Source organism: Ctenopharyngodon idella, chromosome 1 (genome assembly GCF_019924925.1).
Source record: "Ctenopharyngodon idella isolate HZGC_01 chromosome 1, HZGC01, whole genome shotgun sequence".
NCBI lineage: Eukaryota > Metazoa > Chordata > Actinopteri > Cypriniformes > Xenocyprididae > Ctenopharyngodon > Ctenopharyngodon idella.
This window is the reverse complement of record NC_067220.1, coordinates 12,500,856-12,528,793: the sequence shown is the minus strand read 5'-3', so window position 1 is coordinate 12,528,793 and position 27,938 is coordinate 12,500,856. Positions and strand designations below refer to the sequence as shown.

Genomic DNA, 27,938 nt, shown 5'->3' with positions numbered 1-27,938 from the left:
GAAACGATTCAAGTAACGGAAAGAGGAAACCAATAAATTCAATAAATTTTGACTGACATATTTAGCGCTTCATAACACACTCCCATATAATATTTAATTATAATATTTAATATTTCCCTGTACATTAGGCCCTTTTTCTGATACATGCTCAAAGCCTAAGAGTGTTTAATGTGTGCTTATTACTAACACTAAGAAGATTGTGTATCCATATTTTCCTTTTGTGAACTACCTTTTAGGCAAAATTATTTATTATGCCACATATGATAAATAGTTGCCCTAGAAAGTATTTGGACACTTAAGCCACACTTAATGTATGAATGTATTTGCATTACATAAAATATCAGACTAGTGGCATTGATTATTTAGAAATATAGGACAAGAGTAATAAATATGTGCCAAAAGAAGACAAAATGTATTTTAGTGAAACATGTCCTATCATTAATATTCCTATCCAAACAAAAGAAGTTTTCTTAGATTTAGACAAAATCAGGAGGAAAAATTGTTCCATCATTTTTACCTAGGTTATATGAGGTAAAAAAAACACTGATTTTAATCTCGTCAGAATTGTATACTGACCTCCTAAGGCAAAACTAGTCCCTTCCCAACAGGGAAGGGACTCATGACTAGCATCATCTCTCAACACGGTCCATGCAACTTTCATGCAGCCTCATAATGTTCATGACATGGTAATTGTAAGTGTATTAATGTAGATGAGGGCCACATACAGCACTTTTTAATTGCAGCTCATTTTAAAGGTGATTGTGTTGAGAGTTTAGTGTAATTTCTATCCTGCTCTCTCTACAGAAAACGAACAAAGTGATAACGATTTTAAAAAGCTTCCAGCGGAGGCAAAAAAGAGAGACATTAACATGATATGTAATTAAAAGTGATCCTGATGAATGGTTAAAGGAAAAGAACAGCTGAACAAAAGGCCATCTCTTCTAGTGTGCAGCACGTCAACACATTTAGTAATGTGATGACTGAAACGTTCACAATTTAACTGAACTTGTTCTAGTGTGCAATTACAGTACATGGTAGCAGAACATTTATCTCTCTTTTCTGCAGAACTTTTATTGTTTGTAATTAAATTTTCATGAAGGCCATGGGAGAATTAAAACTGCTTTTAAGGCCTCTTTCGTACATACAGAAGCCTTATATTGAAGCTATAAGATACAGTTGGCCTTTTTATCTCATTTAAATGGTCAAGTTTGCATTGCTTTTTAAATTAAATATTCAATTTAATTCTGTGATAAGACCTTGATGAGAGTAGTAGTTTTCTCTCTTTTTTTTTGTTTTTTTGTTTTCTTTGTTTTTTTTGTTTACATGGCCATAATTTGCATTGAGTGAATAAGCTATTAAAGTTACTATATCAATAGATTGTAAGAGCGTTTGGATTGAAAGTTGATAAGCTGCAGTAAATGAGATGGATCTACAAATGTATTTGAAGCCTTTAATGTGAAACTAAACTCTAGAGCTTTCTAGTGTTCCATCTACTTTGACAGAACAAAAATTGTTTATGATAAGATTCACTTTTTGCTCTGAGAATTTGAGATTTGATGTTTTGTTTTTTGAATATTTTACATTTTGTCTTTCATTTTTTGACTTAACCAGCATACAAAGATGTAGTTCACTCAAAAATGAAAATGATCATTTACTCACTTCTGTTACAAATCTGTATGACTTTATTTAGGCATGCACCAATATGAAAATTTGGAAAATACTGGAGGGGATGATTGTCTTAAAGAATTGACTTAAATATCTGTTTTTTACCCAAAGCATACTTCAAAAGACTTAATAGCACTCAAATGGTGATTGGATTTAATTTTTTTTCAGTTGAATTTAGACTTCTTTTAACTATTAGAATTAAACATTTGTACAAAAAAGTCTAAAGTCATTATTGCCGTTACATATTATAATTTCATGTGTTGGATTACTTGTTAAATTGCTGCTCTTGTTCAGATCTTATTTATATTATTTGAATGTTCTTCTGGTTATGGCTAAATGTGATGTACATGTTCTTCAGACTTGCGTAAGCAAATGGAAAGTGCAGAACTGAAGAATCAGCGCTTGAAGGAAGTGTTCCAGAAGAAGATTCAAGAGTTCCGTACTGCGTGCTACGTACTGACCGGGTACCAGATCGACATCACTGTGGAGAACCAGTACCGGCTCACTTCTGTGTACGCCGAGCATATGGAGGATTCATTACTATTTAAGGTACATTTATATGCAAACGTGTTTGTAACTACATAACCCATTAAAGGCGGGCGTACACTGTGCGAGCTCGGACACTCAGGAGGTTGTGAGCATTGCACATGTTATGAGTCAGTTAATCTGATAATCGTGTCAAAGCAGCTAGTACTCGGCATTACTACTATACGGCGAGCCGGCTGCAATCGCATGAGCTTTCACATTAAACACAGAGACTGGAGCTTTCAGTGTTGCTGCTATAGCTTCAGATGAAAAAAAAAAAAGAAAATAAAAAGACGAGTGTGCAAATGATTTGGTGAAAAGCAGAGAACAGCACACCCATTCCTTTCAACAACAACAACAACAACAACTAGAGAGTGTATTTGTGTGTGTCAGTATATGCGCATGCTGTAGGGTTGCAGCCACTGGGCTATAATAATATTCATAGATCTAGCCCAGTGGTTCCCAAACTGTGGTACGCGTACCCTGGGGTACATGAGGTGGCAGATGGGCTATGCGAACAAAATGCTGAGTTTTGCCATTCATTTAATTCTACCCCACTATAAAATGGCATTAAAACCAAGCATGTATTTCTAACAGGCAAAATGCAATAAATACATTGCTTCCAATCAAATTTAAGATAAGGTAATCTTTTGCGGTCAAAACTGACTGCATCCACATAAGCAGCGTGCATATGATAGGTTAGCAAATCACGCTACGTTACTGCCGTTCTTGACAGTGTAACTTTGTAAAAGTGGGGATTTAGCACTTACTAGCATGAAGAACAAACAAATAGCCTATAGACCATTTGTGACACAGACTGTGCATAGAGATCGATTTAAGACTCAAACTCTCTTTGATACAAAAACCCTGTGTGAGTTAGATTTTAATGTTGATAATATATTACATGCGCAAGAATGCAGTTTTTCCCCAAATATCCACAAGATTGCAAACGTGACATTGATTTTATACAACAGTTTAACAAACGAAAGGGTAATATTAAGTGATGTACATTTTAAACATTTTCAGTATTGTTTGCTGTATTTTGCAATGAAATATTAGTTCCAACGAAAGCCACAGCAGAACTGTTGTGCGTTTCTGAGCAACACGGAGCGGTATCTTGTAAACGAATCGAGAGTCAATGATTCAATGACTCATTCATAAATACAGCCATTTGCTTTGTTACATAATGAATGAATGACTCACTTCATTAAGACAGTGACTTACCACCACCTACTGGTGGTTTTAGTTTAATATTTAAAAGTATCACTTCATTTTTACCATCATTGCATATTTCTCTATGAAATATTTTTTATATAAAACATTATAAGGTAAAAAATGCTTTGGAAAATCAATTTAAGGAGGCAAATATTGTCTCTTAATGGAAAAAGTGTAAGAGAGGGTGTACACAGAAGGATGTTAAATGCCTCAGTGGGTACGTCACTCTAAAAAGTTTGGGAACCACTGATATAGCCTATGTGATGTGGTTGTGTATGATTTCACAATAGGGGACAGCCTATACACTAGTCAAAATTGACTCCCCAGTTTCAACATGTTTAAAAATTATCAGGAGGTCGGGAGGTGCTCGTAACTTACTCAGCTCGGCTCATAATTACTCGCACACAATGCGAGCCACGACCATACAAGCGAGAGAAAATCGTACTGTGTACGCCTGGCTTAAGTGTACAGAAATGTGTTTACATTCATATTTTGACGCCCACCCATGAGATATATAGTTATAAACATACTTGCAAACAAGAAGAAAAGTAGAAAGTACAGAAGGAAACTAAGAAAAGGAGACATAGTGAACTTAAGACTGGATTGTATCTCTATTGTAGTTCTGCAGTTAGTTTGAATGTGTTGATTTTATGGTCACTTGATCATTTTAGAGTTTTGTCTAAGCCGAGCAGATGTTATAGATAAAACGTACCAGCTATCAAAGGCTTTGTTTTGAGTTTTTGTTCAATTATAAAACAATGACATTAACATCAATGGGATTTTTAATGACTTTGAAGGGCTGCCTTGGCAAAACTATAGGGGTTTTCAGAAAAGAAAGCTGTGATAGTTAGAAGAGCCTGAAGCTTCGTACCACAGTTGGTGGTTTGTTGTTCAACTCACAATTCTGAGAAGCGTGAAAATCGAAAGAGGGACTTTAAAACCCAAGGCAGAGGTCAGGCATCTGAAGAACTGCTGTTGTGTTTAACCTCATCTGAACCAGCTCAGCAGCTCCTCCAGCCTCAGGTGCATCTGAGTCTCTGCAGGAGGTCACATTCTCTTCAGTCAGTGACTGCATTTGCTGAGGTGGGTGCAAATGACGGCGTTCCTGCAATATAGGAAATTGGCGCTTTTACATTAACAGCAAAAAGTAGAGAAAAACAGTGACCTAGAATAACTCTTAATCAAGGAAATTACCATCATTACACTTCTTCTGGTAACAAGTATGCTAGTATATTGAGTGTCAGCCCCTGAGATGTGATGGTATACTTTCAGTTGATTAAGTAAGATTGGAGAGATTGTGAGTGAATCAAATGAATGTTTTATAATGCCTTGAAATACACCCGTGTGCAGTTTCTTTTCTTTATAGTGCACTTTTGTTTATTGCTGTATACTGTTTATTTCAATGATTTATGCTTGAAGCAATGTTTACTTCATAATTGTAGACTGCGTTCCATTTCTTATACTATTTAACTAACATAAAGGTGATACTTTAGGTTCAAGTAGTTAAAGCTGCTGTCCTTAACTTTTTTTTTTGGTTAAAAATGATCCAAAATCAATTTTTGAGCAAGTACATAACCAGCCAGTGTTCAAAACTATCTCCTTACCTTAGCCTGATTCACAACGGTAAGCTTGTAATAAAGTTTTCTAATAAGAGCGGTACTGGTGGGTTTCTGCCGGATATTCGAGCATGCAGCCGTTCGTCTTTACATCATTACGTCACGTCTGTTTACATAAAGAAGGATTCCCAGCTAGTAGGCTATATGGCATGTGGAGGATGCTACAGGCGGCGGATCATTTATAGCCTTTTCTCACAGCAGCTGCAATAATTAAACTTATCGTTTTGATGGTGAGTTGTAATCCAGAAAGCTCCAAATGACAGTCATTAGTGACGACTGGAGATTCACCCGTAGTCAAAAGCAAAAGACGTCGGACTGCGGAGTGGCTACAGAAATTGAAATCTACAGGTAACGCTAATACACACTAAATGAATAATTGATGATAACTGAATAAAGATGATGATTCCGCAAATAACTGCAATTGCAGGTTTCAAACACAGATGGCGACAAAGAGGCAACACTTACAGACTGCAGCTTTAGCATTAGTTTTTAATGCTTTTATTCCTAGATATACTGTTGTTCATTGTTAATTCGTGTTCGTTCAGAATACATAAACTAATGTTAATTTATACAATGTGGAATGTTGAATTTATGCATACATGTAGAAATTAACAAACCAAAATTTATAAATTCTTTTGAAGATCATTGTATTGGCATGGTACCTAATGCATTAACTAATTTTAAATAATTTAACCTTATGGTAAAGTGTTATCACTGTTAATATATTAAATAATAGCGTGTTCAGTAGCATATAACTTTTTACTGTTGAATCAAAACTGGTGTTGCGAATCATCAGATTTCACTGGAGATAATTTAGTATTCCACTTTAGACTGTTCATTAGGTTTTAATAGTACAGTAGTTGCACTATTTGTCATACAGTTTGGACATTATTGTGCATCCACTTGATTTAAGATGGTAATAATCTTTTTTTATGCAAATGAGAAAACATTAGTTCTTCTTTTGGACAGGTCTGTATATGATAAACCAAGGGTTATTAATGCAATATATCTTATGCAAAATGCATATTTAGTTTGAAAGTGCATACTCTTACAATGGCATACCTGCAATTGTAATTTATCTTTCTTAATTAATGCTCTTCCTTTGTAGGTTGTAGAAATGTTCTGCAATCCCTTAGACACACACACACACACACATACACACACAGTGCAATAATTGGATTTAAGTTTTTGTTATTTGATCGGTACTTTCCTCAGGCTGTTTAATTAGAGCTGCAGTAAAGCTTCAGTAAGTTTGCGTTCGGCTGTTATTATTGCCTTGTGAGTGTGAGCATGTACTCGTTTGTGTGTGTCGAGGTGTGTTGTGTTCATTTAATAATACACATTATTTACGTGCTAAGGAAATAATTTGCTCTTTTTCGCATTCTTTGAATGCGGAAAAAAGACTCCTGTAGCCTCATATCCTGATGATGACTTCTGATTCTCTTATTGATTTAGCATTACAAACTTTTAAAAATGATTGATTTGATAATCAAGTGATTTTTGTCTGTTTGTTTATTCATTTCAAGTAAATACTAGACCGTGTCTAAATTAATATACCGTTTAGGCAGGCACCAGCCCTGGAAAGGACTCTGTAGCATTTAAACTAATGGATTTAAATGTCTGTCAGGAAGTTTCTGAAGGAATTAAAGTGTCTTAAGTGGAGCGCAAGAAGCACTCCAGTAGTTCCCTCTGTGTGAATGTGTATTGAACTAATGTGCTTGGGTATTAGACTTGAAAGTAAAAAAAGATGGCTTAGAGTAAGCTGAATATCTTTTTTTTTTTTTTTTTTTCTTCATGCAGAAGCCAGGTCACAACCGAAGCACAATTTAAGTGCCTTTATTAAAGGTGAAGTGTGTTCGTTTTTAAAATACTTTCTCCTATCCCAGTTTAATGTGAAGAGACAACTATTAAGCAAGCCATTTGTAGACTGATTTCCCCAAAGAGTGTAAACACTGCGGCACTACTTATATGTGGCACAAATTATACACTTTACCTTTTAAGGTGTTTTATTTTATGTTTTTTAGTTGCAAACTAGTTGTGCTTACTTATGGTAGAGCATGAATAGCATTTTCAATTACGACCGGTCAAGTAAGAACTTGTTTATCTAGGAAGTTGTAGTAGTTTGTTTGGCAAACTGTAATGACCAAGCAAGTGCCCACAATATTATAGAAAAACTGGAGAGCCTTCAGGATATACAGTCTTCACAATAAATATTATGTGCACTGTGTTCAGAAAAGATTGTTCATTATTGTCTTTTTCTCTGAATACAATAGCCATTGATTTGCTTTTAAAGAATGGGCACTTGAAGATAAATTACCAGAATCCCGGTCTCTTTTTTTCTCAAGTTCCATGTTTCCATGTTAGATGAGTGCACTTGAGCAATTATTTAGTTATGTTATGATTTGATCCCCAAGGAATCAAAGAACTGTTTTGAAATTCTTCTCCATTTCTGTCTGAGAAAAAGGAAAGATAATGAAAGAGACAGACTTTTTTCCCCTCTTATTTGTTAAAATATGACTCATTGTCCTGAAAATTCTCTTGGGAATCTGTCAAAGTCACTTCCTTGTCTTCCTTATTTTGAGTTTGTGTAGCTTTCAGCTCTTCTGAAACTTGACAGCACATTTGAGCAGGGGTTCCTAAATGTTAAAAAGCAAAACATTTGTTCAGTGTTAAATAAGAGATTAGATATTTGTTGTTTTTAACAGCAAATAGTCAATCCCTTAACTGTCAGTTTCTAACATTAGATCAAGGCTGCAACACTTCAGTGCATTCAATCTCAATCCATCCTCTCTAGTGCCTTTTCAACAGTCAAGAGCCAGAGTGCCAGAGTCAGTTTCCAATCTGGAACTACTGTGTTTGCTTCTGGGCTGAAATAATGGCTGGTTTAACAAAACTAGATGGCAACAATTGTATCTAACAAAGCTGTCCACCAAAAACGGCAGATGTGATAAAGCTTTTTTAATTACTATGAATCTTATTCTATATATAATAATTTCTGACCATTGCATGAAAAGTGGCACGTTGGCATAAAGTATTCAAACAAAGGAATTTGTATGTTAAAATGTCTTCTCCAACTCATAGAACTTAGTAAACAAAGGCTGTGATGCAGCATGTTTATTTGTTGGTAGGATATGCTGACAAAATTGTCAGTTATGTCACTGTTTGGCTTAGTGGAAACATGGGTCAAGCACTGGCTTTTGCACCATTTTGGTGAAAAAAGGGTTTATAGTTTTGATTTAATAGTGACAGATAGCCCAGATATTTATTACAGGCTTTCTGTTTTGACATTAAAACACTTCATGTGTATTATATTTATATTTATGTGTTTGTTTCATATGATCTTTGTGAGCTTTGTTACCCAGAACTGATCTGACTCTCTCACCAGAAAATGAAGAGATGCTGAATCACTAAATAATGTTTAGTATTCCAAAGCAATCAATAACGCTTTAATGAGGATGAAATATGATACTACTTCTTTGCTGTAAGCTTAATGCATATTTTACGTTTTTAATCAGTGCATGATTATTAATAATCAGTGATAATTTATTACTAAAAAAGTTTTTTTTTGCCTTTAGGGTTGTCAATTGATTCAGATTTCTGGAGGGGAAAAAAAAACTCCCAAATTAAGATATTTCAAAGAGATGTTGTTCAACAAAATTCTATAACTGGCCTACAAATTCAAGCATGAGTTGCTCAAATGTTAAGAAAATTTATGGAATGGTCAGATGGCATGATTAATTTTGATAAATTAAATAAAGTTGTTAAATTGAAAGTTCTAGTTTGCATGGTGCAGCTAGTATTTTATGCTTGAATACAAAACCCACAGCTGTTCTCTTTTGAAAAGAAGAAGCGAGCATGTGTTTTGACATCAATAATTGATATGATAGTCGCATAAGCACTTTTCATCAAACTCTGTGATGACTCAGCATTTGCACTCATGCTTTAAATGATGTCAATGAATATGCGGCTCAATATCTGGTGTCCTTCTCTTTGTCACAGTATGCCTGGGTGTACTGAATGTCCCCTTGGGGATGAATAAAGTGTCTGTCTATCTATCAGACTGTCTGTCTGGTTGAAGTAGGTGTGCAGGGGTACATTACATACAGAAAAATGTGTGCCATTACTACAAGCGTTAGGAATAAATACATTAGTCTACAATTTGCAGCTTTCTGAAAGAAAAAAACCTAGGAGAACCGGGACTGAAATGCAATCTGTTTTTGCATGATAATATAGCAGCACTTCCAAATGTTATTACATGCAAAATGGGACAGTTAATGTGGGATTTACTGGATTTTTTTGCCGCCTTAGTAGATTAATGTTTTTTTTTTTTTTTTGTACCTATGAAATATTATATATTTGGGGTTAGCTGTGCCAATTGAAATGGTGATTGTTTGCTCTGTATCCAAATGCAGAAAGTACTATTACTATTTTTAAAAAATGGGTTGTTGCAAAATAACACTTGGAATGGCATTGTCCTTTAGTTATTTTAATTCGATTTTTTTTTTTTTTTTTCTCATTTATGTGCATATTTTATTTGAAATGTATTCCCCAATAGTTCAACTTGCCCCTTGACGTAAGTTGTGTCGCTGGCCCACTTTTTGTTTGTTTGTTTTTTAATGTAAGCATTTGTATTTCAGTTGATAGCAGGCATCCCGGTCTTGCCACAGTTTACCCCACTCTTCCCTACTTTTAAATGACATTTGGAAAAGTATCCTATATTTTAACTTTAATAGAGATCTTCACAAGTAGATGATAAAATGTTTCCTGGCACTTTTCACCTCTCATAAAGATGAGAAAGTTCGTGGTAGGCTACATATATTAAGAGAACACTTTTCAATTGCCTAAATGAAGCTAATTGCTAATCACCTCTTTAGGAAATTGATAACTACAAGAGCAGGCTTGTAATTGAATAACATCGACAGAATCAGATCCCAGAACTCTGACTGTTCACTTTAACCAAGACTCTGATGTTAAGAGCAAAAAGGGAGATGATGACTTAAAGGGTAAGTTCACCCAAAAATTTAATTTCTGTCATTACTCACGCTCATGTCGTTCCAAACCCGTAAGACCTTTGTTCATCTTCAGAACACAAATTAAGATATTTTTGATGAAATCCGAGGATATCTGATCCACACATAGGCAGCAATGTCACTGCACCTTTTGACGTCCAGAAAGGTAGTGAAAACATCGTTAAAATAGTCAAAGTGACTACAGTGGTTCAACCTTAATGTTATGAAGCAAAACAAAAATAACGACTTTATTCAACAATTTAAACCATTGTCATATGTAGTGAACTCTGTGCAGGCTTCCTTGTTTACGTCCGAATGCCGGCTCATTATTGGCCGGATCCTGTGTCAGCATCAAATGCGTGCGTCGTGCTGCATACGTGTTCAGCTTCGGCCAATACTGTGTTGGCATTGGACGTAAACAAGGAAGCCTGCACTGAGTTCACTACGTATGACAACGGTTCAAATTGTTGAATAAAGTTGTTATTTTTGTTGTGTTTTTGCACACAAAAAGTATTCTCGTCGCTTCATAACATTAAGGTTGAACCACTGTAGTCATGTTGGCTGTTTTCAACTACCTTTCTGGACGTCAAAGGGTGCAATGACGTTGCTGCCTATGTGTGGATCAGATACCCTCGGATTTCATCAAAAATATCTTAATTTGTGTTCCGAAGATGAACTAAGGTCTTGCGGGTTTGGAACAACATGAGGGTGAGTACTTAATGACAGAAATTTCATTTTTGGGTGAACTAACCCTTTAAATGCAAAAGTAAATGCAAACAGCCAAGTGCGCGTTTTAACTTGACCCATATTCTTGAACTTAACTTAGATATTATATTAGTATTGCAGTTTTCAGCATAGCAGAGAATTCTGCAACTTGATATTGTGTGTGTGTGTGTGTGTGTGTGTGTGTGTGTGTGTTCTTGTATATATGGTTTATGAGGACACAAATGTGTATAATAACATGGGTATTACAATGTAAACATAGACACAGGTAGGGGTAGTGTAGGGGGATAGAATGTACAGTTTGTACAGTATAAAAACCATTACGCCTATGGAGAGTCCCCTTAAACCATATATACAAGTATGTGTGTGTGAGTGTGAGAAAGTGTTTTTTTTTTTTTTTTTTTTTTTTTTTCCTCAGCCTGTGAAATTAGACCTGTTGAAGCCACCTGCGACCCTTCTGCACAAGATAATTCACTGTCAATATTTGTTAACCTTGAGTTACACAGACACACACACAGTCACAGTCATTCAGATGTTACCATTCACACACAAGCACTCCAATAAGATTTAATGGTCTTTTCCATTGTGTTGTAATCTGTCAGTTGTGACACATTTATTAATTACAGTTGACTAATAATATGCTGCACTATTCTTTTATTACTTCATCCACTACTGCAAATCATGATGTTCAAAAATGCTTGCAGAAGGCACAAAAAAAAAAGAAACATTTAAATTTTTTAATCCAAATAAGTGCCTGAAGGCTTGACGTGTTAATTTATATTACATGATTATTTTTGTGTGTGTTTTATGTATATGTTTATGTTTGTTTTAAGGCTTATGTTACTTAAAGGGTTAGTTCACCCAAAAATGAAAATTCTGTCATTTATTACTCACCCTCATGTCGTTCCACATCCGTAAGACCTTCATTCATCTTCCGAACACAAATTAAGATATTATTGATGAAATCCGAGAGGTATATAACTTGTCCATAGACAGCAATTTAAGGTCCAGAAAGGTACTAAAGACATTGTTAAAAAAGTCGACACGAGTACAGTGGTTCAATCTTAATTTTAGGAAGCAACGAGAGAATACTTTTTGTGCACAAAAAACAAAAATAATGACTTTATTCAACAATTTCTTATCTTCTGTGCCATTCTCATATGTTTACGTCTAGCATGTCCAGGTTCTACATCAGAACAGCGACTCATTATTGGCCGGCTTCTTCGTCCGCAAAAAAAAGCATTCTCGTCACTTCATAAAATTAAGATTGAACCACTGTAGTCACGTCTTTAGTACGTCTTTAGTACCTTTCTGGATCTTGAAAGTGTCGGTTAAATTGCTGTCTATGGATGAGTCGTATACCTCTCAGCTTTCATCAAGAATATCTTAATTTGTGTTCCGAAGATAAACAAAGGTCTTACGGGTGTGGAACGTCATGAGGGTGAGTGATTAATGACAGAATTTTCATTTTTGGGTGAACTAACCCTTTAATCATGTAATTTTAGAGATAATCATGTTAATTATTACAGTGCACAGTGGTTATAAGAAGCTGTGTGATGTTGAATATTGTATTGCTATAAGGTTTTTTTTATTGTTCACCAGTCCAGTAGCTTAGAAAAGTAATGGCACACCTGTCATCAAGCCGCATAATTTGAGGAATTGTTCATGCCTCTAGCACGAATGGTGCAGGACGAGTCACTCTCCAAAGTTTAATACATGGAGTTAGTGGTTTAGAACAGACTTTTGTCTTCTAATTATCCATTTGCTTCATATTATGAAACCTAATTATCCTCTCAGTGTTACTGTAAAGAATGTCAACCAAATGTTATGGTATATATTTTTCTTTGAAGTCCTTTGGGTTTACTGCATTATCAGGCTTGGCAGTGACTCAATCTGAGGCAAACTTTAGTCCAGCTGTTAATTCTAATCGTGGGCGACTCCTGCAGAAAAACCGGTTTGTATTGATCGAGGGCATATGGAGCATCATCTTAACGTCATGTTAACGTAGACTCATCGTAGACTTATTTCTATTAAATTAGATTTGTGCTCTTAGAAGGGCATTCTGGGTAGGCAGAAAACCGTGGTCAGAAAACAAAGTCTTTCCCAGTTAATTTACCCTTTCTAAACTAGAGGCCAAAGCATATATAACTGATTGAATTTAGGTCGAGAGCTCTAAATCCCAGTTATCTATTTGTGGGGGATGTCAAGCAGAAATTTGTTGTTGTTAATGTTTGTAAAGATTTACATAGGGATGCACAATATATCGTTTCCATATCTGCTGATATTTAAGATTTTTTTTTTTATGGTTGTTGTTGTTATTATTATTTTTATTATTATTATTTGGGTTTATTGGTTTGATTAGTATTTTAGATTTAATTCTCCATTCTCGTTCCCCCATTTCTATTTTTAGATTCCCTTTGGCATCAATAGCAAATCTCATCTATTTTTCATACTGTGCATTAGGGCTGGTTATTGACACAATTTTCACGATTCAATTCGATTTCTATTCACATGCTTTCGATTCGATTTCAATTCGATATCGATTATTTTGTATGTAGTATATCAGATACAATACATGGCAAATTTTCTAGTGGAAAAAAATCTCTCAACTAATGCTGTAAACTACACATGGGAGTCAGTTGGTACTACATTACTAAAATATTGTTAAAATTAACTTATTTATAATTAACTTATTTATATACAAACACTTAAATTACACTCAATTATGTTTTTTATAATAACTAAAGTTTAGAATTACGTAATCATATTTCTACTCCAATTCATTTTTTTGAAATATAAACATTTAAATTGTGGCTGTCATAACTGATTTATTCAAACATGCATTAAAAATTGAAGAACATTAAAAATTATAATGAATATGTAATGGTGCATATATTTATCAGAATGCTGACTTTCTAGAGTTCATTTTTCTAGCTGACTAGCGAGTTTATGGTCACTGAATATGGTTTTTCTGAGGTAAATGTGATGTTACATGACATTGTTTACAAGCTGTTTTACTGACGTCTTTCCCCGGTTGAAACACTGATTGAGCTATTACACAAGACATGTTATGGATTTCGGTAAGTTGTACTGTATATTTTAACACACCTTCAGATGTTTAGTCATGTTTATTTTGCGCTGTAACTGGTATTAAAGCAGAGGAGAGGATGTTCACATGCGCTTCGTGCTGCCGCTTCTCTTTAACTGAGGTGCTACAGCAATCACGCCACATTTAACAGCGCCAAAACGGTATTTATTTTTTGAATCTCATAATAAGATGGATGTCATTTGAAATTCTTCTCCTGTATCCTATTCTTCTTTAATCCAGAATGGCAGCACAGCTGAAAGGTTTGTTTGAGCTGCACCCTCTACTGCACAGGTGTAAATATGCATTTCCTTCAGCCTGAGGCTTATTCATTTCAGTTTTGGTGTGAAAGGGCCTTAAAATTTGCCAAAAATAGAACGTTTTTGTTGTTATTAAAATACAAACAAGCAAGCCCAGCCCAGGTAAGAAAAAGTAATGCAAAAGTAATGTAACACATTACTTTTCATAGAAACGCAATTAGTTACTTTTTTAGGGAGTAATGCAATATTGTAATGCATCACTTTTAAAAATAACTTTCCCCAACACTGCTTGTAGCATTTAAAATGATCAGTTTTCTTTTTATTGTTTTTACTAGTTTTTATTTTTTTTTATTTTAGACAAAATTTTATAGAATTTGAATATCTGACATTTAACGGTTACCTGCCATAACCTGAAAATAATTACTGGCTTATCTGTACCAGACAGAATTTCGTTATAACCATCTTTGATAAATTAAGATAGTCTTGTCTCTAATTTGTTCTTGTTCAAAAACATTTTGAATAAAAGATTGAGGCATTAGAAGACAGGGATTTATAGTGGGATAGCTTTTGAATAGTTGTGTAGAAAATGCAAATATCACTCTTGGTTAAATCATTCATGATCATAGCATGAACTCATTAATATTTGACATGTGAAACATCTGAGAAGAAAAACTGTGTACCAAAAGGCCTCATATTTAGTTTTGCCTTCATTTCAACAGTTTACAAGAATAGCAGTCATTAACAACATTTATGTAGTTGCAATTTAAGCATGAATAAACAGTTAAAAAATCTCATGATTATGCATACTCGGTTTTGTTTTGATGGTAAAAATCTGACAAGCAAATCCACTCTTGAATTTGAGTTTGAATTTGCAGACACACACGCACATAGATTTAACCATAACCCTCAATCACAATATCTGGCAGTTTAATTTTAGCTCTCTAGTGTTTATCTGAACACAGCCGCCACCTATGGAAGCATCCGCTTCATTGCCCAGCAGTGTTTTGCCGTTATGTTGCCATTCTCTCTTATCGTCTCTTAACTCTGTTTCAGTTATTGTCAGGCCAGGTTGGTCGCCCTGATTGCTGCCCTCAGCTATGTTTTCAGCTCCAGTAGTAATCAGAAGTTTCTCAGACGCAAAACCAATCAGCCTCTTTCCCTGCTGAGCTCATCTCAACAGGGAGCCAGGCAGAGAAAATACTCAATCAATGGTCACAATTAAAAGAAATAAAGTAAAAACGTGAAGCGGTGAAGCAACTGTCACACTGCTGCCACAATACTTTCTTCCTTTTCACTCCTACTTCAAAGTTTAACTTTTTTTTTTTTTTTAATAGGGATTTGTTAGCCAACTAGTTGAGGTTTTTTGATTCTTGTTCGTTTTGTTTTACATGAACATGTACATAGTTTTTGGTGTTTTTTTGTTTGTTTGTTTGTTTTAGGTGACCAGATTTTTTGTTAATAGTTAAAATTCTGGATACCTGAGAGGGAAAACACAGTAACTACGCCAACACTGGAACTGAGAAAGAAATAAAGTTTGAACTGAATTTTGATTGATTTTCACACTCAGAATTTGAGCGTAGCTGAACCAAAACCATCTGTCACAGGGTAGATCATATTCTAAGATCACTTATTTTGTCTCAGTTTTGACTGTGTGTAGTTACTGTGCTTTGCCTTTTTTTTCTTATATTCTTGAAGTCTTGAACTCTCACTATAGTTTTGTAATTTTCAGTTTTGTTTTTAATATTCAAAAATTTAATATTAATTTTCATTTCTTTTTACAATAGTTTGTTTTAGTTATTTATTTATTTTTAACTAATTTAATAATAAAAGCTTTTGTAATCAACATAACCGTTGACTGAGCATGTATTGCATATAAAACATATATTGGCAATCTTCTTATGTGCCATTGTACTCTCCTGAACAGGTTCATACATGTCAGACTGTTTCTCCATAGCTCCATAGGACAACCATGAATTTTTTGATACTATTTTTGTTAGTTATTTTGTTATTGGATTTATTTTAGTGTTTTTTTTTTTTTTTTTTTTTTTTTTTTCATCCACTCTTTTGTCTGTCACTTTTAATGTTTTTTTTTTTTTTTTCTGTTGTTAATGTTGAATTAAAAAAAATTATATCAGCTTTAATATACAATAACAACATTCCTACAACTTCAAGTAGGGAAATACGGTTCAAGTAGGTATCATCGGTACTGATTCCACCAACAGTACACGATACTTCACGATACACGATACAGTCGATACCACGGTTAAAAAAAAAAAAGGTAGGGAAAAAAGAACAATAATACTTATAATGGATGGATGGATGCACTTTCTTGATATGTGTATTTTTATACATATTTTTTTTAAAAAGAAATTACAATTATCTCAATGAAATATTTGCTCACAATGTATTTGTGTTTTATGAGGTAATTTGTGGCAATAGTCAATTATAAAACGAGTATGAATAAACACATTAAAAGCAGTAGTGTAAATAAATACAATAGAATATCGATACAAAATAAACAAAGCTGTATATTTTTTAGGTCTAACAGTCGTATTCAAGTAAAAATACCACAGAAATTGAATAATCAAATATAAAATAACTGCATAGTCATAACTGTATAGGTTAAATAGATTAATCCTTAATTATAGTTTATCTTTTGTTCTTTTGACATAACTGTGTGTGTATTTGAATGTTTATATGTAATAAGCCGTGAAAATCTGACACTCGCGAGAAGCGGCTATGTGTGTGCGCTTTGGTTGACTAAAGACCATATCTCAGAGAGCATGTGAGTACTTAACTAGTTTAAAATGACTTGAATTTATAAATTGGCATGATATAAAAGAGAGAGTTAGAGTACGCAGTACCGCTGAATCACTCACACTATTTGTGAAATTACGTCTCACAGAAAGTTTTAAAATTACTGATTTGCTCTGATAATCTGTTTGGGTTCAACCTACATGCTATAGTGCATAAATGTTCGGTACTTACCGTACTGTAGAAAAGCAAGTACCGTCAGGATTTTTAAAATGTTGATACCGACTTTGAACCGAAGTATCGGTTCTCATGACATCCCTAACTTACACCGTAGCAACCTTATAGCCAGAGTTGGGCACGTTACTTTAAAAAAGTTATTAGTTATAGTTACTAGTTACTTCTCACAAATAGTAACTGAGTTATTAACTGAGTTACATCATTATAAAAGTAACTAATTACCAGGGAAAGTAACTTTTACTGCGTTACTTTTAAATTTTTTTTTTTTTTTTTTTTTCCAAATATGTCAAATAACTTGGATGCCCCTAATATTAAATATAAGTCTTAAAATAAATTATGCTTGATCCGACTCGTAACTCATGATCCGCTCTTGCTCACGACATGAAATTTCCCTGTACTGTACTATACGTGTTCGTAGCCATTAAAGAAAACATAGTTTTATATTTATGTTTAAATATGCCTATGTTATTTTTTAAATTCATCTATTTGATTAATAATAATGGCATGGAGTCGCGGGCGCGATACTGCACGTGAACTGGAGCACGTCTTATAGGCTAAATGAACCGAAACTCAGCGTATAGGCTGCTTGCCTCACAGACATGAGAAATATATCTATAGAAAGTTTGAAATGTCTACTTTTAAACGAAATAATTCAAAACGAAAAGAAATAGGCTACTCTCTGATTATGTAATCCGAATGAATTGTGCATTCTCTCTAGGTGCGTCCATGCAGAGTGATGAGAGTCAGCAATGTCAATGTCAACTTCATCTTCGCAGCCGACACTGATTCAGAAAACATTAGTTTATTAATAAACAATTAAAATGTCTCCTTGCTGTTTTTGTCACATTCATAATCATTACTTTTGCCAGTTCTTTATGGCAAGCTTTATGCGTGCGCTTGAGTGCTATGTAGCCTATATTACGTAAACGCTCATTATTATGGTTTATTTTCTCCAGTATTTAAGAATTTAAATAAACAGAGCATCGAACATTATTATCAAAATTTAAAATTATATTTGTGTATGACTAACCTGTACTATTTCTTTACAACAAAACACTTTGAAGGTCTATAATCTCTAGTCACACACCAATCGTCATCAGTTAGCCTGTGTCCCGCCCCAACACACACCCCAGAGAAAAAAACTTTGCAGGTCCTATAGCTAAGAGAGAGAGACTCGGATGAAAACTGCTTCAGTGAGCTCAATTATAGTAACGCGGCATTTTATTGTCAGTAACAGTAACGGCGTTGTAACGGGGGGGAAAAGTAATTAGTTTGATTACTCGTTACTGAAAAAAAGTAACGCGGTTAGTAACGCCGTTTATTTATAACGCCGTTATTCCCATCACTGCTTATAGCATTAGGCAAGTAACCATTTGGAACACTTTGGCAACCGCATTGCAGCTCCCCAACAACCGCCTAGAGCACATTATCATCATTGCAGCAAGCATTTCTCAGAAAATGTAAAAATCTAGTTCTTTATTACTTTTGCATTTTTCATGAGCGTAGCAAGAACATGGACAGTTCCATCAAAGGAAGACTGTATACTCTGTGTCCTCTCATCTTTGCTGTAATTAGTGTCTCTGTGCTTTGATGGTGGGTACATTTGGTTAGTAACGTACATAGCATCCGTTTTCACATAATATTAGTTCAATTTCACCCTCTAACGTTTTGTCCCCAATAGAAAATTTACCTTCAAAGTACAGATCTAAAATTCCTTTTATCTGTGATATTTAAGCCATGCTGCTGTCTCTATTCAATGGGATGAAAACATAAACTGAATGCAGCTGAAAAGGCTCAATTCTGTGTAGCGTGCTTATAATTTTAGTGGACAGTCTATTCCCAGCACACAGTGAGCATCGTCGTCATTGTGCGGCTTTGACAAAACGTTCTTTGTTCATCCCAGGGTTTAGCATAAGAGCGCATTGGTCGTGAGAGCTCTCACTCTGTTCATGCCGGAAATATGTGCTTTTGCGTGGGTGCTATTGGAACAGGGCACCAAGTCCACTTTTTAAACTCCTCAAAACCTTGTCTGCCTATTTAATTCACATCAGAGAATGAAATGTACTAGGTCTAAGGGGCCAAAAAACAGTTTGTGAATAAAATTCAGCCACAATTCTATGCTGTTATAGGTGATTACCAGGGCCTTACTGTGATGTTCCTAAGATATCCTATGTGGTTGGTAGGGTGTTCTGGTTGCCAGGCAGTGTTGGGGAAAGTTACTTTTAAACGTAATGCATTACATTTTACATATTACTCCCTAAAAAAGTAAAAGACGGACAAAAATATTGAGAGATTGATTACAGCCAGTGCTGGGTAGATATAATCTGGATTACTTAATCAGATTCCAAAAATTAAGTACTTGTAATTAGATTATAGTACTTTTTAAAATACTTGTAATCAGACTACAGTTTATTTTTTAATTACATGTTATTCTCACAATGGCAGTGAATTAGTCATATTTAATTCTTACTCCCTACTACTATTTTTTTCATCTTTTTAGATTATCCTTTCCAAAAAAGTCTACTGCTTATATACTTTCAGAACATCTTACAGGTTTGTGGAATTGCACACACAGACCACACATCATATTTCTTCACTGGATTTACAGAAATTTCTCAACTTTGCAACATTGCATATCTAATCAGCTCCTGATGAACACATTAACTTTTCCACTGCATGGTCTGGCTCGGTACGGCTTGCTTTTTGGCACTTTTCCACTGCATGGGATGGCTCGGTACGGAACAGTACGGTACGGCTCGCTTAAATAGTACCACCTCAGTTGAGGTTCCAAGCGTGCCGAACCGTTACTAAATGTGACGTTTAAATACTGCAGATCACTGATTGGTCAGAGAGAATCGTCACTACCAGCGTCATTGGATTTGAAACACGAGACACCAAACCCGCTAGATTTAAATAGTCAGTAACAGCCACCGCAGTATCATTTGTTTGCGACTTTTTTTAAACGACTGCCGCACGCAGCTTGAAAAAAGAAATGGCTGTATCGTGGTCAGTAGACGAGATGCAGACTCGTTTGTAGCCGAGAAGCGGATCCACGGCAGTAAAGGCGGTGCAATTATATCAGTCTATAATCCCACCCACTTTGATACTAAACTGCAGTGGAAAAAAGTAAGCGAGCCGTGCCGTGCCGAGCCGCGTCGTTCCACGCAGTGGAAAAGCGCCATATTATTTAAATTATCACAAGTGAGTCATTTAAGCATGTATTACTGTCTTTTGGAAGGCTTTGGTCTTTTAAACACATTAAAATGTATAAATTCCCGTAAAATTAAGTTATCTGAGGACGGTTAATGGTCACATGACATGCAAGCAAACAAAATTTTATCTTTTTTTTAGTAAGTTTTATTTTTATTTTGTTTTTATTTTAAATGTATTTATTTTAATTTTACATATTTATGATTTAATTACATAATAGCTTTTCATTAAATTCACGAACCCTCTTGCAGTTCTTTCATGAACACCAGTCTGGGAAACCCTGATATTATGTAATATTTAATACACTTCATGCTGTTGGTAACAAAGAATGGAATATGTTTTCTTTCTCTTTGTATTTTCATATCAGTATTCCAATTTAAATCAATGTGATAAATGAGTACTTTTAAATTACTTTTGATCTTAATCAAAAGTAGTCAGATCATATTTCCTTAAATGTGTATGCATTGCGTTACTAACTACAAGTTTTATGTAATTTGTAATCAGTAACCGACTACAATTGGTTAGTAATCTACCCAGCACGGATTACTGCAGTCAGAAGAGAGAAAGATGTCAAATTTGCTGACTCCCTCAGCCATTGTATTAGAAACCAATAGAAATGCCCTCGCATTAGTGTTAATTGTTGTTGCTGTTGTTTTTGTCATTTACTGCCAAAGTATAGCTTTATAAATGTGTATTAAATTTTTTTAAAACTGAAAATATGAAAAAAATGACTAGATTTGCGATGCTGATAAGGGTCCATAATTTCTTCAATAGTGGTAGCTGATATATATAGGCTGATATTTGGCACTTTTGTATTATTGACGTCACAATTTTTATTTTTATTTTTTTATTTTTTTTAACTTCTTTATTTGTGCAATATACTATAATAGAAGTTTCTGTATGAAGTATAACTGTTTAATTTACAGATTTTACAGAATTTGTAGATCTTCAGATTCTTCCTAATTATTTTAGTAAATATTATGTAAAATAGAAATAATGTTAGTTTTATTTGCTAGCCTTAAGTTAAATTGTTTATATATATATATATATATATATATATATATATATATCTATATTAGTTATCCTTATGTCCATCTAGCACAAACAGTGAACAATGAATTGCATGCTGAAGTTTAATACCTACAGTTAGGGATTTGTTCATATTTGTAAAGGCTGAATTAAACCGGTTTATGCTTAATTATCAGCAGTGTTCTATTTAAATAAGAGTCGAATTCGCTTAAAGTTCACAGCAGATCACTGTCTCAAGCGTTGACCTGTATTCATTATGGTAAGTATCCACATAGCCTTTATAATGACTTCACAAATGTCATCCTCTGAGTGTACATACACTGACAGTTTAATGTGTCCCTGTGTTAACCTTTGCCATTGTCGTGTCTTGCTTTAACCTCAAAGGTTAGTATGACGAAGTTTCTGGCTTTGATAATCTCCATAGTAACAGTTGCCCTGGCTTTGATTGTCGACGTTGGAACGGCAGGTGTCTATGCGTGTTTTGATCAGCGTTCTGGCATTTCCTCTCGTCCAATCAGGGGATGATTACACCTTTTGATGGACTCGCTGATTAAACTCACTGATGAGCTATTAATGACTGAAATCTAGAATATGTTTGCAAGTGAGTGCATGTAGTGAGGGAACTGGTAACAGTACATGCTCTAAATTATAACAATATGTATTAATAAAAAAATCATATCAAAGGCATAAAATTCAAGTCATTCTCTTGGTTATTTGCTAATGAGAAGTCTATTTTTTAGGGGCTTAAATCATGTATTAGATTGTGGAGATGGGCTTCACAGAAAGATAAAATAGCTTTGATAGCTGTTGATGAACTTGCAAGTGTCCTGCAGAAATCTGTTCATGGAACTTTTTTTGCTGATGTTCTGTAAAGCCTTGTTTCCACCGAAATTACCCGGAAAAGTTTGTCCCAGGAACTTTTTTCCCCCAGACCTGTTGCTGTCTGCATTTCCGTCTAAAGTACTGTGAAGATGACATAGAACTGCGCATGACTTTCCAGTTCCCGCTGGATTTCGTCCTCCGCATGTAAGCCTAATAAAGCCTGAACCTCGTCATCTGTCCTTTGGTCGTATTTTTGATTACGACCAAAGGACGTTGATTCGGAAAGCAAACAACTCTTACTGCACGCACTGCAGCGGACTTTTAAAAATTGTGGTTGAAATGAAATAAAATGCTGCGTGGAGTCAACCAGTCAAAATGCTGCATGAACTCAACCAATCAGCATGTTCAGCGCTGAAGTCCCACCCCCGAAAGTTTCTGATCTTTGAAAAAGTACAACCTCATGAGCAGGTACTTTCTGACGGGGAAATTTTTACCCGGAACTTTAGACCCTGGTTCCTGTGGTCGAAACACTGAGTACCACCCAAAAGTCCCTAGGTGGAAACGTTGCTTAACTTTGTTCATATCTTTGTTGTTTTTCACCTTTGCTGACATGTTAACGGCAATCAAATATGCAACTCAGTAACTGTCTTTTTTTCTCAACTGCCTCTGCCTTTCCATGTAGTGACACAAATGTGGAATATTCTTTGCTTTAAGCCACCAAAAAAGTACAATAAAAGTTTAATAAAAAAAAAAAAAGATGCAAAATACATTTTCATGCAAGATAGGAAATAATAACGCCTGGTAAATTGTCTCATATCACCTACCATTAGCAGGTATGGCAAAGTTAATTTTGGACCCTGTCTGTGCAGTTGATTTGAAAGAGTGAATCTCCGTCTCCTCCTGCCTACCCGGCCTCAGTCTAACACTGTTGTGGACTGTTTAATCAGGTTCTCTACTGCTGTTTTTTGGACGAGTTTCTCTTTTTCAGACTGAACTCCTTCCTATCCTATCTTGACCAATAACATTTGCATTCACAGCTTGAACTCTGAAATTATTTTTTTCATGGATCCACTATGGTGCCTTGAACTACTTCTAACACAGCAGTGATTATATTTATTGCTCCCCTTAGCTCTTGATGTCATACATTTGAAATATGAAGACTTAAAAGCCCCATGAAAAAAATAATTGAAGTTTTGTGACTTTCTCACCATGTATATTTGCCTTTAAGGTCATCTGTATGCTAGTGTATGCCTAAAAGTTGACAAAACTAGAAGCAATATACATTTAACCCTTACATTAAATTCTTCACCAATCAAATGCTCTCTAGAACCTTTTTTAGAATCAGACGATTTGTAATTTCCAGTCCTGGAAAACTCATTGACATTCAAAATGTAAAGTAATTTTTATATATGTGTGTGTGTGTGTGTGTGTGTGTGTGTATATATAATTTATATTATATACAGTGCTCAGCGTAAATGAGTAATGAGTACACCCCCTTTGAAAAGTAACATTTTAAACAATATCTCAATTAACAAAAACAATTTCCAAAATGTTGACAAGACTAAGTTTTATATAACATCTGTTTAACTTACAACATGAAAGTAAGGTTAATAATATAACTTAGAGAACAAAATTTTCAGTTTTACTCAAATTAGGGTGATGCAAAAATGAGTACACCCCACTGAAAGTCTCTGGAGCAAAGCTAAATTTTAGACTACAAATGTCTAATTTAACAAGAATTCAACCACAGTTGAGTCTAATTATTCATTACACAAGTGTCCAGCAGACAGCTGACTATAAAAGGGTGTTAAAACCCCTTCCCATTTCATGTTGTCAGCAATGGCACCACATGGAAGAGAAATGTCACAAGACCTGAGAAAGAAAATAATTTCTTTACACCAGAAAGGTGAAGGCTACAAGAAGATCAGCAAAGCTTTACTTATCAGTCAGAATACTGTAGCAAAAGTGGTACAAAAATGTAAAAAAAGATGGAACTGCAAACATCTCACAGAGACGTCCAGGTCGTCCACGGAAGTTAACACCTCGACAGGAGTGTCTTCTGATAAGAAGGGTTGAAGAAAATCGGCATGCAAGTTCACTGCAGCACTCATGCAGCCCCAGACCATGACACTCCCACCACTATGCTTGACTGTAGGCAAGACACACTTGTCTTTGTACTCCTCACCTGGTTGCCACCGCACACGCTTGACACCATCTGAACCAAATAAGTTTATCTTGGTCTCATCAGACCACAGGACATGGTTCCAGTAATCCATGTCCTTAGTCTGCTTGTCTTCAGCAAACTGTTTGCAGGCTTTCTTGTGCACCATCTTTAGAAGAGGCTTCCTTCTGGGACGACAGCCATGCAGACCAATTTGATGCAGTGTGCGGCGTATGATCTGAGCACTGACAGGCTGATCCCCACCCACCCACCCACCCCTTCAACCTCTGCAGTAATGCTGGCAGCACTCATACATCTATTTCCCAAACACAACCTCTGGATATGACGCTGAGCACGTGCACTCAACCTCTTTGGTCGACCATGGCGAGGCCTGTTCTGAGTGGAACCTGTCCTGTTAAACTGCTGTATGGTCTTGGCCACCGTGCTGCAGCTCAGTTTCAGGGTCTTGGCAATCTTCTTATAGCCTACGCCATCTTTATGTGGAGCAACAATTCTTTTTTTCAGATCCTCAGAGAGTTCTTTGCCATGAGGTGCCATGTTGAACTTCCAGTGACCAGTATGAGAGAGTGAGAGCGATAACACCAAATTTAACACACCTGCTCCCCATTCACACCTGAGACCTTGTAACGCTAACAAGTCACATGACACCGGGGAGAGAAAATGGCTAATTGGGCCCAATTTGGACATTTTCACTTAGGGGTGTACTCACTTTTGTGGCCAGCGGTTTAGACATTAATGGCTGTGTGTTGAGTTATTTTGAGGGGACAGCAAATTTACACTGTTATACAAGCTGTACACTCACTACAAAGTGTCATTTCTTCAGTGTTGTCACATGAAAAGATATAAAATATTTACAAAAATGTGAGGGGTGTACTCACCTCTCTGAGATACTGTTTATGTGTGTGTGTATATATATATATATATATATATATATATATATATATATATATATATATATGTGTGTGTATATATAAGTGTGTGTGTGTATATATGTATATAATTTTTTTTGTTTGTTTTGTTTTTTTTTTTTCATGAAAATTTCGGTAACACTTTATTATAGGGTCTTTTAACTAGTTGCTTATTAGCATGCATATTAATAGAATATTGGCTATTTATTAGTACTTATTAAGCACATATTAATGCCTTATTCTGCATGACCTTATTCTACATTCTTAATCCTACCCAATACCTAAACTTAACAAATACCTTACTAACTATCAATAAGCAGTAAATTAGGAGTTTATTGAGTGAAAAGTCATAGTTAATAGTTTATATGTGTTCCCTATACTAAAGTGTTACCGAAATTTCTATAGCGAATGTCTGTCTATCTATCTATCTATCTATCTGAAATTGAATAATCAAATGTAAAAAAAAAACTGCATATTCTTCCTTGTATAAATTAAATATAATGAATCTGTGTTAAAACTGCAAAAGTGATTATCTTTGTCTTTTGTTGTTTAACATTAATGGCACAGAAAGCAGCAGGAATATAGGCTGCTGTCACTTTAAGGCCGAATGCACAGATCCAAAATACTGTAATACGTCCGGTTTTCTTCCTCACTTGTTTAGTTCACCTAAGCCATAAGCAACTGTTTACGAGGATACTCAATGTTTTACGTGCATTTCGATACGTTTTTTATGTATGTGTCCGTTCAGGCACAAATAGATGCAGAAGAGAACGGCATTTGGTGTTCACGTGCATCTGCGTGGCTGTGTGTGTGCGGAACATGTTTATAGATTCCAGCCCAACATGCATATGTCTTCATGCGTGGGCTCTCACTTCTGTTCTAGAGAGAACATGAAATGCACTGAGTGGATAGACGTTTGATTTGATCCCTAGAGACTGCGGTGTCTATTGAAGATCGAATGCCTAAACTAGCAGACATCATCTCTGTCCATCAAAGCTGTCGAGTGGAGAAAGTTTCCTGACAGAGTTTGAGTGCTATTCCGTGTGACATTCTTTTCCAGACCAGCGCTCGCTTTTATTCCTTCCAGTTCTCTCTCCGTTCATAAAGCATATGTCAGCCATCGTGTTAGCCTGTCATGACAGCAGAAGTTGTTTGTGTGTGGTGGAGTATCATGGGAAAGAGGTTTTGTAAGGACAGCAAGCTTTTTGTACTGAAACATTTTAATTTGTTTAGGCTGAGGATACAGAAACGCTTAGGCAGGAGAATGTTTCACAACTTCAATGATTGAAAGATCCGAATCAAAGTCTTCAAACACCAATAAAGTTAGCCAGTTTCATAGAAGATGAGAAACATCAAGAAAATGAGTAGTGGGAGGGGGGTTGTGGATGGTTTTCAGGGTGTTGCTATGCAGTTGCTAAGTTGTTCTGGGTGTTTTTTAGCATGTTGCTTGGCGGTTTCTTATTGGCTCAAGCCAAAAGTGTCTCTGTAATATTCTGGTTCATATATATGGCTTGTATCTCTCCTTCAGTTTAAACCAATGGAATTTTTCCCCAAATGTTTCAAGAATCAATATTGCACAAATTTTTGATTATTCATGTCTGTAGGACAAATAGTGAAGGATGAGATACATGTCCAACTTTATCAAAGACCACTAAATGTTCAGACATTTTAGCTGGCTATTTTGTGTGTTACATTAGAACACACAGATTTTCTCCCCGTTAAGGATCTGTCCGTCACAGACTGCATGATTTCGCCACTTCCTGTGGAGTGTTTTTTTTTTTTTTTTTTTTTCTCTGCGACTGACTAATACAAATTTTTTAACTGACTAATACCAATTTCGACTAACAAAGAGAGAGCCTACGCATGACATCATGCTGTAAATTGGGCTGGAATCTATAAACATGTCGAAATCCCACTTGTGTGTTACATTAGAAAGTTTAAATAAATTTTAAGGAAGTTTAGAAAAACTGGTGAGGAAACCAGTTTTTCTAAATTTTTCTCACTCTCCGTCTTGCAGTCTAATCTACAGATGTTATTTTCCATGTTTTGAAGTTGTTCTTGTGTTGCTTCTCACAGATGGTGGGTTGAAGTGTGGCGTTTACTGTACTGTAACTCTCAATTCTGTATGCTCTATTAAGCATATAGCAAGAACATAAACAGACCAATGTGTAGAGACAGTAAGTTTCTGTTGAACGTCAAAGGAGATTCACAGAGTGAGTTGTTTTTTTACTTTGGTACAGGAACTAATAATTATCCTTGCTAAAGCATTATTGTGTATGGACAGACTAAATACAGACCTACACATTTGCAGACCCTCTCTCATATGCAGCTTAATGCATACGCTAATGTCCTTCATTCTGGATAGTCAAAGTAAAGCCTTGATAATGGTCTTGATATTTACTCTGCCACTCATCCCGTTGTTGTTTTTTTTCTTCCTAGGCAAAATGTCAAAATCTGCATTTAAATTGAAGTCTTTTTGTTTTTCATTTGCATATTTCTGATTATTCAATTACATCTCCTCTCCTCCAGTTGGAGAGGCGGTCCTCCCAGCAGTCCCTTGGCTGATGCTCGCTCAGTTAGGTGATCATATAGCACTCGCTTTAGATACAACAGAAATGTTCCACTATGAAGAATGCTGATGGACATTTTATCCATTTTTTTTTTTTTTCTTTACGTATTTCAAATTCATGGCATCAGT

General features: G+C 35.3%; 1 protein-coding gene across 1 annotated transcript in view; it reads left to right on the top strand.

The window, feature by feature from the left end:
* The window catches only part of mad1l1 (mitotic arrest deficient 1 like 1), a 75,349-nt gene that overhangs the window by 40,761 nt on the left and 6,650 nt on the right, over positions 1-27,938 (top strand). The window contains exon 17 of the mRNA XM_051890344.1: positions 2,024-2,214. Within this exon, the coding sequence (XP_051746304.1) occupies positions 2,024-2,214 (191 nt within the window). The remainder of the gene's footprint in view (positions 1-2,023; positions 2,215-27,938) is intronic.